Genomic DNA, 12,826 nt, shown 5'->3' on the forward strand with positions numbered 1-12,826 from the left:
TTGTATTATGATATACATTGTAGGATAACCAGAAAGCCCGCTGGGCCTACTTGGTACTGGTTGCCAAACTGAGGGACAAAATCCCATCTCGAGTTCACTATCCACAAGTTTCCACGACTTGGAGCCATCTATCCCATATCTTATGAAATTTATGAGGGCATCCTCAGTGAATGTACAAACCCGATTCCAAAAAAGTTGGGACACTGTACAAATTGTGAGTAAAAAAGGAATGGACTAATTTACAAACGTATATTTAATTCACAATATAATATAGATAAAATATCAAGTGTTGAAAGTGAGACATTTTGAAATGACATGCCAAATATTGGCTCATTTTGGATTACATGAGAGTTACACATTCCAAAAAAGTTGGGACAGGTAGCAATAAGAGGCCGGAAAAGTTAAATGTACATATAAGGAACAGCTGGAGGACCAATTTGCAACTTATTAGGTCAATTGGCAACATGAGTGGGTATAAATAGAGCCTCTCAGAGTGGCAGTGTCTCTCAGAAGTCAAGATGGGCAGAGGATCACCAATTCACCCAATGCTGCGGTGAAAAATAGTGGAGCAATATCAGAAAGGAGTTTCTCAGAGAAAAATTGCAAAGAGTTTGGAGTTATCATCATCATCTACAATGCATAATATCATCCAAAGATTTAGAGAATCTGGAACAATCTCTGTGTGTAAGAGTCAAGGCCGGAAAGCCATACTGGATGCCCATGATCTTCGGGCCCTTAGACGGCACTGCATCACATACAGGAATGCTACTATAATGGAAATCACAACATGGGCTTAGGAATACTTCCAGAAAACATTGTCGGTGAACACAATCCACCGTGCCATTCGCCGTTGCCGGCTAAAACTCTATAGGCCAAAAAAGTGCAGGCGTTTTCTCTGGGCCAAGGCTCATTTAAAATTGACTGTGGCAAAGTGGAAAACTGTTCTGTGGTCAGACAAATCAAAATTTGAAGTTCTTTTTGGAAAACTGGGACGCCATGTCATCTGGACTAAAGAGGACAAGGACAACCCAAATTGTTATCAGTGCTCAGTTTAGAAGCCGGCATCTCTGATGGTATGGGATTGCATGAGTACGTGTGGCATGGGCAGCTTACACATCTGGAAAGGCACCATCAATGCTGAAAGGTATATCCAAGTTCTAGAACAACATATGCTCCCATCCAGACGTCGTCTCTTTCATGGAAGACCTTGCATTTTCCAACATGACAATGCCAGACCACATATTGCATCAATTACATCATCATGGCTGCGTAGAAGAAGGATCCGGGTACTGAAATGGCCAGCCTGCAGTCCAGATCTTTCACCCATAGAAAAAAATTGGCGCATCATAAACAAGAAGATGTGACAAAGAAGACCTAAGACAGTTGAGCAACTAGAAGCCTGTATTAGACAAGAATGGGACAACATTCCTATTCCTAAACTTCAGCAACTTGTCTCCTCAGTCCCCGGACGTTTGCAGACTGTTATAAAAAGAAGAGGGGATGCCACACAGGGGTAAACATGGCCTTGTCCCAACTTTTTTGAGATGTGTTAATGCCATAAAATTTAAAATCAACTTATTTTCCCCTTAAAATGATACATTTTCTCAGTTTAAACATTTGATATGTCAGCTATGTTGTATTCTGAATAAAATATTGAAAGTTGAAACTTACACATCATTGCATTCTGTTTTTATTCACAATTTGTACAGCGTCCCAACTTTTTTGGAATCAAGTTTGTATATCTGAGGTGTATATCAGGTAGTGCTTCTTCCCCACATGAGAGCTGTGATGTTCAGCAACACTCATATAGAAGACATTTCCCACACTCAACACACTAATGCACCTCGAGGATTGTGTGGTACCCCTGATGTACAGGAAGACAGGACTTGAGTGAGGAACATTTCCCTCACTCAGGACAGGAAAATGGCTTCTCTCCCGTGTGCAATCTCTGATGTGTGGAAAGATTGCACTTCTGTGTAAAACATTTCCCGCACTCAGGACAGGAATACGGCTTCTCCCCCATGTGCAATCTCTGATGTCTGTAAAGACTGGACTTCCGGGAAAAACATTTGCCGCACTCAGGACAGGAAATCGGCTTCTTCTTGTGAGATCTCTGATGTGTTTTAAGACTGGAGGTCACTGCAAAACATTTCCCGCACTCAGGACAGGAATAGGGCTTCTTCTTGTGAGATTTCTGATGTCTGTAAAGACTGGAGGTCACTGAAAAACATTTCCCACACTCAGGACAGGAATACGGCTTCTCCCCTGTGTGACACCTCTGATGTGTAACAAGGTCTGATTTTTGTGCAAAACATCTCCCACACTCAGAGCAGGAAATTGGCTTTTGCCCCGTGTGAGATCTCTGATGTGCGCAAAGATGGGACTTCACTGAAAAACATTTCCCACACTCAGGACAGGAAAGTGGCTTCTTTCCCGTGTGAGATCTCTGATGTCTGTAAAGATGGGACTTCACTGAAAAACATTTCCCACACTCAGGACAGGAATACGGCTTTTCCCCTGTGTGAGACCTCTGATGTGTAACAAGGTTTGATTTGTTTGGAAAATGTTTCCCGCACTCAGAGCAGGAAAGTGGCTTCTGCCCCGTGTGCAATCTCTGATGTGCGTAAAGATGGGACTTCACTGAAAAACATTTTCCACACTCAGAACAGGAATACGGCTTCTCGTCTGTGTGAGATCTTTTATGCCTGCTAAGTTCAGATTTAGATATAAAACACTTTGCACACTCAGAGCAGGAAACTGGCTTCTCCCCTGTGTGAGATCTATGATGTTTGTAAAGATTGCACTTCACTGAAAAACATTTTCCACACTCAGGACAGGAATACGGCTTCTCACCTGTGTGAGATCTCTGATGAGTGTGAAGTTTTGACTTCTGTGAAAAACATTTCCCGCACTCAGGACAGGAATACGGCTTCTCCCCTGTGTGAGATCTTTTATGCACACTAAGTTGGGATTTATAATTAAAACTCTTCCCGCACTCAGTACAGGAAAACCTCTTATCTGTTGGAAGGAAGGCACCTTTCCTCACAGTCTGAGGTTCCTCAGGATAAGAGGAATACGATAGTCCGGCACCGTCCCTCACAGTCTGAGGTTCCTCAGGATAAGAGGAATACGATGGTCCGGCACCGTCCCTCACAGTCTGAGGTTCCTCAGGATAAGAGGAATACGATGGTCCGGCACCGTCCCTCACAGTCTGAGGTTCCTCAGGATAAGAGGAATACGTTGGTCCGGCACCGTCCCTCACAGTCTGAGGTTCCTCAGGATAAGAGGAATACGATGGTCCGGCACCGTCCCTCACAGTCTGAGGTTCCTCAGGATAAGAGGAATACGATGGTCCGGCACTGTCCCTCACAGTCTGAGGTTCCTCAGGATAAGAGGAATACGATGGTCCGGCACCATCCCTCACAGTCTGAGGTTCCTCAGGATAAGAGGAATACGATGGTCCGGCACTGTCCCTCACAGTCTGAGGTTCCTCAGGATAAGAGGAATACGATGGTCCATCTACACTGTGTGGTGCCGGATGGACATTTGAGGTAGCCGGGTTTTCTCCTGGACTATACTGTGTGATGTCCTCATCTTCTACTTTACAGTCTGGAAACAAAGTGAGACAATCCTCTGAGGTTTTCCTCATCTCCCGTCCATGTACTAAAATAGAAATACAAAGATTATTACTAGACATCAGCAGATTGGTTCCCCTAAACCAGGACTCCGCCCACATCAGACAGCTTTGTCTCTGAGGATCTTACAATTCCCCCCTCAAGGTAACTAGTAAATGGGTCCTCTGATCTCCTACCAGTTCATTTCTTTATTCATGGACCTTAGTCAGAGAGTGAGGAAACAATGAGAACTGTCTTTTATAGGAGTGACAGTGATGAGGGGATTATAGGACGAGTGTCCCCTCCCCCTCTATCACTCATTGCCATCTTCCCAACACAAGAAGTCCCGCACTTCCTTATTTAGTCCATGATTTAGTCATGAATAACAGCGGGGCTGAGCCCAGGGGCGGACTGGGCTGGGGGGAAGGAGGGCAATCTCCCCCTGGGCCGCTCTGATTTGCTGTACAAAGGCCGCTTTGTTGCCAGCTCAGAACTGCACACAAGCAGTTCCAGAGCTGGCCGAGTGCGGCTGTGTGTGAAGCGATGTGTTTTGTCACAGACACAGACAGGACTGACAGTCTCTGGGTTATGAAACGAGTTATCCAGTCCCTCCCTCCTCCACATGGATTGGCTGCTAGAGGCTGCTCTGCCCTCTCTTTGCCCGCCCACACTGTGTGCTCTGACTGTCTGTGAAAAGAATGTGTGGGCGGGAAAGTTCCAGCTGAGCTGTCAGAGCCTGAAATGAATCCTGTGAATGTCCAGTGCCCATGCAAGTAAGTGAACTTCTCCTCACCTCTCCCCCCCACCCCCTGCTGCGTCTCCCTTCCCCTCTCTGCAGAGAGATTTTTATTTCTAGCAGCCGGCGACAGTACCTTGCTTGCCATAGGCGCTATGCACTGGGCGCACACTGGTATGGTTTGGCTGCAATGCTGGACTGGTGTACTGGCAGCCTTCCTGCATGTTACCCCCAGTCCCATAGACCTCCTATTAGAGTGCACATTTTTACTGCATGTTCCGAAAGTGCACAAAAAATCCGGCATGCTGCATCTTTGGTGCACTTTCTGATAATGCAGCAAAAACCCACAACCTAAAAGAAGCCTAAGGGACTGCGGCTAAGGAAAACTGTGAGTACATCAGCACATCAGCCAAACCGCAGCACACCGTGTGAGCCCAAAGGTACTTACAGCAGGAACTGCCACTTCACTGAAAAGTGATCCATGCTCAGGTCACTTTTCAAAAGGCATTTGTCAGGCAGTGAGGAGGTGATATCACATTTCCTCCCTGCCTGTATTAACTTCCTAGATGCCAGTCCCTCCAGGTTATGTCAGTCCCTCCAGGTTATGCCAGTCCCTCCAGGTTATGCCAGTCCCTCCAGGTTATGCCAGTCCCTCCAGGATAATGGCACTTCTAAAAGGGGGGCTCCACTTAGGTGTAGAAATTCACTTTGAACTCCACCTTATTTCTATTCCATCCACCTCATTGTTTGCACATCTATCACCTATAGAGAGTTATGAAAATAAGGTGAAGTTCAAAGTGAATTTCTTCACCTAGTGGAGCCCCTTTTAGAAGATTTGTGGATATTATTAAACCCAGAGACTAATGGAATTAAGCCACCATAGACAGATTGAAATGTCTGCTGAACCGGCAGGATTAGATCTATCTATGTGCAGACTGGTTGTACAGAATTTATCAACTGACTTCAGTACAACCAGCGTCTCTTTTTTATTGTCGATCACTGCTGGCTGTTATAGCTTCCGGCAGTGTTCACCGTATTCTGATGGCTGGGAAACTTTCACACACCAACACACAACTCTTATGGAAGTTTGGTAAATCAAATGCCAGGCTTCCCTAACATTACACCTGTGTGGCTGCCACCAAATCTGGATACAAGTCAGCACAGGCTCCTGGAAACAGAGGAGGGTGGCCAGTAAGAGGAGAGCTGGGATATGACGTTACTTACTGTATGTCATATCCCTGCCACTCCTAAACCTACTCCACTGCAGCACCAGACCCACAATGCCCTTATCTGGCTCTGGGGGCCGGTGCACCGGCATGTGCTTTTCTTACTACCTGCAATTGGCACAGGAGGAGCCTGCAGCCTGGAGAACCTGGTGGTTGTGCCCAGGGAGACAACAGGACTTGCGTTTTTAGCCTGCTGCACTCACTGTGACTCTCAGCTACACTGGTTGCTTGGCTTGCCCAGTGGTGTGGTGCTCACTCACCAGAGAAGGTCCTGACTCCACAAGTAGCGCTTAGTGTGGCAGCAGTGACAGCCAAGACTTTACTCTTAGGCCCCTTTCACACAGGCAGACTGTTCAGATCTGCCTGTTTGGTTTTTTTGGCGGATCTGAACGGTCCCCCCATGCATTCCTATGGGGCATCGGATGGCAGCGGACACCCCATCCGATCCGTCAAATCTGGACAGATGGAAACCCTATTTTCCATCCGTCCATCTATATTTCCCCCATAGAGATGCATGGAAAACTGACAGCTGTGTCTCCTGAGAAAACGGAATCCGTCCGACGGACGGATAGTGTGAAAAGGGCCTAAATCTTCCTGCAGTCTCTTTGGTCTGTGTACTGAGTGTGGGGAAGGGGCAGGCTCTCTGTCTCAATCTCTCTGGGGGCAATCAATCTGTGAGACTGCTACATATAATTGCCCAAACATAGAGAGACTGCCCACACAGAAAGAGACCGCTTCACACTGCCTGCACAGAGTGAGACCGCTTCACACTGACTGCACAGAGTGAGAGAGAGACCGCTCAACATTTCCCACACAGAGAGAGAGACAGCTCCAGATTGCCTGCGCAAAGAGAGACCGGTTCACACTGTGGAGCAGTCTCTCTCTCTCTGTGCAAGTAATCTGGAGCGGTCTCCCTCTCTCTCTGTGCAGACAGTGTGAACCAGTCTCTCTCTCTGTGCAAGCAATGTGGAGCGGTCTCTCTCTCTGTAAAGCAGTCTCTCTTTCAGTGCAGGTAGTGTGAAGTGGTCTCTCTCTCTCTCTCTCTGTGCAGGCAGTGTGGAGCGGTCTCTCTCTCTCTCTCTAAGGCAATGTGGAGCGGTCTCTCTCACTCTCTGTACGGCAATGTGGAGCAGTCTCCCCCTCTCTCTCTCTCTCTGTATGGGCAATGTGGAGCAGTCTCCCCCCCTCTCTCTCTCTCTGTATGGGCAATGTGGAGCAGTCTCCCTCTCTCTGTGGGCAACGTGGTGCAGATGGATGGTGAGCTGATTCGGTGGTTCAATGGGCCACTTGACTGGACTTTCCCCCCCAGGCCTAAGGCTGCCAGCCCTCCCCTGCAGTCCCCGACCCCTTCGGCACCACCCATGGACTCTCCCTCAATGACTGTTTCTCAAGGGGAAGGCGGGAGACCTCCGGGCACTGATACAGGCCTTGCCTACCAAAAGGGACTTTGAAGCCTTGGCCCAGTGCCTGGAGGAGGCACATGCTAGAGACTTGCAGGCGGTGCGCTCTGACGTTCAGGTGCTCACTGACCGGGTGTCCGCAGGAGAGTCCTCCGTCACTTCTCTGGAGGAGAGGGTCTCCCGTCTGAAGGCTGCCCGAATGGAACAAGCTACTCATGTCGGAGATCTGCAATTGCGTCTGGAGGAGTTGGAGAACAGAAGCCTCAGGAACAACCTGCGGCTCCGGGGGATCCCAGAAGCCACGGGACAGGATTCCTTGCAACACACGGTTCGAGCCATCTGCCAACGTCTGACCCCGGACCTTCAGGCTCGCCCCCTGGAATTCGATAGGGTGCATAGGGCACTGGGCCCCCGATCCTCGGACGCTGCCCTGCCGCACAATGTCATTTGCCGGCTGCAACGCTATGCACACAGAGACACCATTATCAGACAAGCTTGGGAGGCGGGAGACATCAATTTCGATGGAGCCAGAGTCCGGATATTGCCTGACCTATCGCGGGCAACCCTTCAGCGTAGAGCCCTTCTGCATCCCCTTCTGGAATGGATCCGGCAGTTGGGGTGTACCTACAGGTGGGGATTCCCTATCTCCCTCACGGTACGTAAGGGACGTAAGGGAGCTTCCTCGTTTGTGGTTTCGCCACCCGGGTGACCTCCCGGAACTATTCGCCTTTTTGGACATGGAGCCGATCGTGGTGCCCAACTGGTTACGAGATCTACCAGGCCTGGGACGCGGTCCACCTTCTACGCCGACCCGAGACAGAGGACTCCCTCCCCGCACTCCCCGTGGATGCCGTCGGCTGCCTATGGAACCGGCGACATCGGAAAGAGAAGACTGATCGGTCTCTGGGCCTTGCCCTGGAGCTCTACTTCCCATTGTCCCTGGCGTACACAACGGCATCCTTCCCCTACGCCTTTGACTGTTAGCTCTGCCTGGGGCCTAGACTGCTGGGTGCTCCCCCTGTGACCTACGTTCACTTACCGATCCATATTCTCTCCCCCTCCAAGATGCTGAGACTGTGGTAAGACTGCTGTGCGAGCCCTTCCCCTTGGTTCCCGCGCTCTGCCCGGCTGTCTATGTGTCAGGATCGGGACGGCTCCCTCACTCCTGCTGCCTGACCTATCTCCCGGACATGACTGTAGAGTGGTGGCCGTCTCTCCGTTGCACCCCCACCCTGGTGACCCTTGGGGAATGCTAGGTGCCGATTCGATCTACCTTTTTGCTTTTCCGGAGCACCCCGGACTATGGCGGTTATGGTTTACTACCCCCCCACTTTTTTATGCTACCACGTGTGCCTTTATACTGTTCGGTATGGGTATGATTTAGTTAAGCTGTTGTTGATGTGCACTTTGCACTACTCGTCACTGTTTTATGATTCTATGAACCGGGGGGTACCGGATGGGTGGCGGGGGGAGTGCGGGAGGACGAGCCAGACATCTCTGGTTTGCCTCGTTCAACCACTGTGGTGGGGGGCTCAGGGGATGCCAACGGCTTCTGGGTCGGCCGCCCTTTTCCCCCGACCCACACGGCGCCTACTGCTAGCTGTGGGGGAGGGGGGCTGGCTGGACTAGACGCCGGGTCTTTGGGGGTGACGGCAGGAGTTGGATGGGTGTGACACGATTTGGTGGGTGGGGGTGGGCCTGCTGCTGGAAGCCACCCGAGCCCCTGGGGGATTCGGCTCCGGCGAGGGGTGGGGTGCTGGGCTTGACGGGGGCGGTGATCAGCTCCCGCTGGCTAATGGTGTCCTGAGCCCTTGCCCGGGACACGGTGCTGGACACTCGGATGGGGTCCGGTTATTAGGGTTGGGACGCACTCATTGGCTTGTCTATTTCTTCCACGGGTGGCTGACTGGGAGGGGGGTCCACCCTGAGGTTTGGTCCCCCTTGGGATCTTTGGGGGGAGGAGGGTTTGCATCCCTTGGGATGCAGGGGACAAGCTGGGAGCACCCAATGCCCCTATACCTCTCCTAGGGCTCCAGGGGCAACATGCCCATCGCAATAGACCTTGCATTGCAGTTGCAATCAGCAACCGCTTTCTTGATGTTCTGCTCATTGCTTAAATGTTTTTCTATGCTCATGGCAGTTAAGATTTACTTTTTTTACCTTTTTTGGTGTTGACACATTAGACGGGTTGAGCTCTGACCGCTCAGCTCGCCTTCCCCAGTTTCGTACCCACTTTCAGGCCTTTTCCCCCTTTAGGCCCACACCCCTGACAGGTTCCCGTCCCTCCAGGAGGGGGATCCTCGGGGTGTCTTGGTTTTAGTTCCTCTTAGTGTTCCCCCACCTACCTAATCTTGACCACCCACCCTCCCCCTCGGTTCCGGCTACACCTCTCTCCCCCCCTTCCCTGCCTCTTAATCTTGCACCACATCCTACCTCTCTCCTCTTCCCTCTCCCTCTGTTACCAGTGGGGTACCTCAGGGATCTGTACTGGGACCAATTTTGTTTAATATCTTCATAAGTGATATTGCAAAAGGCCTCGATGGTAAGGTTTGTCTTTTTGCTGATGACACAAAGATATGTAACAGGGTTGATGTTCCTGGAGGGAAACGACAAATGGAAAAGGATTTAGGAAAACTAGAAGAATGGTCAGAACTCTGGCAACTGAAATTTAATGTGGATAAGTGCAAGATAATGCACCTGGGGCGTAAAAACCCAAGGGCAGAATATAGAATATTTGACACAGTCCTGACCTCAGTATCTGAGGAAAGGGATTTAGGAGTAATTATTTCAGAAGACTTAAAGGTTGGAAGACAATGTAATAGAGCAGCACGAAATGCCAGCAGAATGCTTGGATGTATAGGGAGAGGTATAAGCAGTAGAAAGAGAGAAGTGCTTATGCCGCTGTACAGAACACTGGTGAGACCTCACTTGGAGTATTGTGCGCAGTACTGGAGGCCATATCTCCAGAAGGATACAGATACTCTAGAGAGAGTTCAGAGACTAAACTAGTACATGGATTGCAGGAAAAAACTTACCAGGAAAGGTTAAAGGACCTTAACATGTATAGCTTGGAAGAAAGAAGAGACAGAGGGGATATGATAGAAACTTTTAAATACATAAAGGGAATCAACTCGGTAAAGGAGGAGAGCATATTTAAAAGAAGAAAAACTACCACAAGAGGACACAGTTTTAAATTAGAGGGGCAAAGGTTTAAAAGTAATATGAGGAAGTATTACTTTACTGAGAGAGTAGTGGATGCATGGAATAACCTTCCTGCAGAAGTGGTAGCTGCAAATACAGTGAAGGAGTTTAAGCATGCATGGGATAGGCATAAGGCTATCCTTCATATAAGATAGGGCCAGGGACTATTCATAGGATTCAGATATATTGGGCAGACTAGATGGGCCAAATGGTTCTTATCTGCCGACACATTCTATGTTTCTATGTTTCTCTCCCGTCCCTTCCCCGCTATCTCCTTCTTCCAGCCTTCTCCTCTACCCTTCCCTCCTCCTCCTTTTGTGTGTGCGGGACAGCACCTTCTTCCTTACCTCTCCCTTTTCCCCACTTAGTTTCTCCCCCCTACCTTCCCCCTTTTTTCCTCCAGTCTGCTCTCCGACGCTGCTCCCCACCTCCTACCCCTTAATGGATCCCGTGCGGGTGACCTCGCTTAATGGTAGGGGTTTGAATGTACCCGAGAAGCGGCGCATGCTCCTGGGCGAACTGCGCCGTCTCCGAGCGGACGTAGCTTTTATCCAAGAAACCCACTTTAGAGTAGGAATCTTGCCCCTCCTTCAAAACAGATTCTACTCGTGTGTGTACCATGCTGCCAACTCTGAATCCAAATCTCGGGGAGTGTCCATCTTGATCTCCAGCCGTTTACCCTGGACCCTCTTGGAGCGCAGGGAGGACTCCAGGGGCAGATTCTTGTTTCTGAAGGACCGTTTGGGGGGAGGTTAAAGTTACGTTTGCCACAATATATGCTCCCAATTCACACCAGGAGAGTTTTCTTCGGAAATCTTTGTCTTCCCTGATGGATTTTGTGGAGGGTAAGCTTCTGCTGGGTGGGGACTGCAATGTCCAGCTCGATCCCTCGGTGGACACCTCCACGGGTACCTCTTCGGTCCCCGGGAGTGTGCGCCGCCGGGTCCAGGCCTTGTTGCACTTGATCTACAACTTGTTGATGCATGGCGAGTCCTACATGCGGGAGAACGGGACTACACGTTTTACTCTTACCCACATCGGGCGTATTCCCGCATTGATCTGTTTCTCGTTCCGCATCGCCTCCTCCAATCCACTGTGGGAGTGGAGATAGGCTCCATCATGTGGTCGGATCATGCTCCGGTGACTCTCACGATCAACATCAGTGGTACGCGTAGAGACTCTGACTGGCACTGGAGGCTCAATGAGAGCCTCCTCCAGGACCTCGGGGTGTTGGCTGACATCACCCAACAGCTACAGACATTCTTTAAATTGAATACAACTCCGAACAGTGACCCAGAGTGATCTGGGAAGCCCACAAGTCGGTGATTTGGGGGTTCTCATCAGCCACAGAGCTCGCCTTAAAAGGGAGAGAGAGGCGCAGTTGGACAAGCTGCTTGAGGAGGTGGCGGTACTGCAGACACAAACGGGATGGAGGTGCACTGTCCCACCTCGGGGACCAAATTGCGGACCTCCTGCACTACCGTGCCAAGGCAGCGCTTCAACGTTGCAAGAAAATCTTTTATGAGTCTGGGGAGAAATGTGGGAGGGCACTCACTCGTTCCCTCAGGGAGCAGCAGGCGGCTTCCTATGTCCTGTTTCTCGTGGACCCCGGGGGTGCTAAGGGTTACCTCCCCAAGGAAATCTCGCGCCACTTTGGCGCCTTCTACGCTGACCTCTACGGCCTCCTGATTCCTCCAATGCTGCAACTTTTTAATGCAGTTGGGGATACCTCTTAGTTTCGCGAGGAAGCCCTGAGTGCCCACATCTCTGTTATCCCCAAGGAAGGGAAGGATCCTTCAGTCTGCGGTAGCTACCGGCCGATTTCGCTTCTCAACGCGGACTTAAAATTCTTTACCAAACTTCTAGCACTCCAACTCCAGTCCCGGCTCCCGGACCTGGTCCATTTGGACCAGGTGGGCTTCGTCCCTATGCGGGAGGCTAGGGACAGCACTACAAGGGTCATCAATCTGATACACGTTGCCCGTCACTCTGCTGCCCCGACGATTTTTCTGAGTACCGACGCCAAAAAGGCGTTAAACAGAGTAAGTTGGCCCTTTATATTTGGAGTCCTGCGTCGCTTTGGGCTGGGTCAGAGGATGATCTCCCGGATCCTGAGTATTTACTCTAATCCTAGCGCGAGGGTAAAGGCGAATGGAGTCCTTTCGGATCCAATTTGTATACTTAACGGCACCCGGCAGGGTTGCCCACTTTCGCCCCTTCTTTTTGCGCTTTCCCTGGAGCTCTTTCTGGCCAAGATTCGATCAAATCCGGACATCTCTGGGGTCTCTGTGGGGTCTGACACGTATAAGGTTTTGGCCTATGTGGACGATCTCCTCTTTTCCCTTTCCCACCCCTTGATTTCCCTGCCTTGTCTCCTGAGGGAGTTCGAGGTTTTCGGCGCACTCTAAAACCTGAAGATTAATTTTACCAATGATCATGGGAGTTGCTCTTCCAACGACTCTACGAGAACTTTTAGCTCACAATTTTCCTTTTAGGTGGGCATCGGAGGGCCTGCGCTAAATGGGCACCTGGCTTTCGCCCAACCCTGCGGATCTGTTCTGACTGAACTTCCCACCCCTCCTCACGGCTGTACGGGCTCTGCTTGACAAGTGGTCGAGGGGGCTTCACTCTTGGTTCGGACGCAGCAAT

The 12,826-nt window shown here is 50.3% G+C and overlaps 2 protein-coding genes across 2 annotated transcripts in view; both read right to left on the reverse strand.

Moving 5' to 3' along the window:
* Positions 1–12,826, reverse strand: part of LOC309550269 (uncharacterized protein) — a gene marked incomplete at its 5' end in the record, with an annotated part of 110,052 nt that overhangs the window by 62,041 nt on the left and 35,185 nt on the right. The window lies entirely within an intron of this gene.
* On the reverse strand, positions 1,871–11,162 carry LOC309549904 (uncharacterized protein; the record flags this gene model as incomplete). The annotated part of the gene is made up of 2 exons (XM_082250394.1): positions 1,871–3,427; positions 10,971–11,162. The coding sequence occupies 2 exons, from the start codon at positions 11,160–11,162 to the stop codon at positions 1,907–1,909; spliced, it is 1,713 nt and encodes a 570-aa protein (XP_082106520.1). The 3' UTR covers positions 1,871–1,906.

Source organism: Pelophylax lessonae (assembly GCF_965119305.1).
Source record: "Pelophylax lessonae genome assembly, chromosome: 3".
Taxonomy (NCBI): Eukaryota; Metazoa; Chordata; class Amphibia; order Anura; family Ranidae; genus Pelophylax; species Pelophylax lessonae.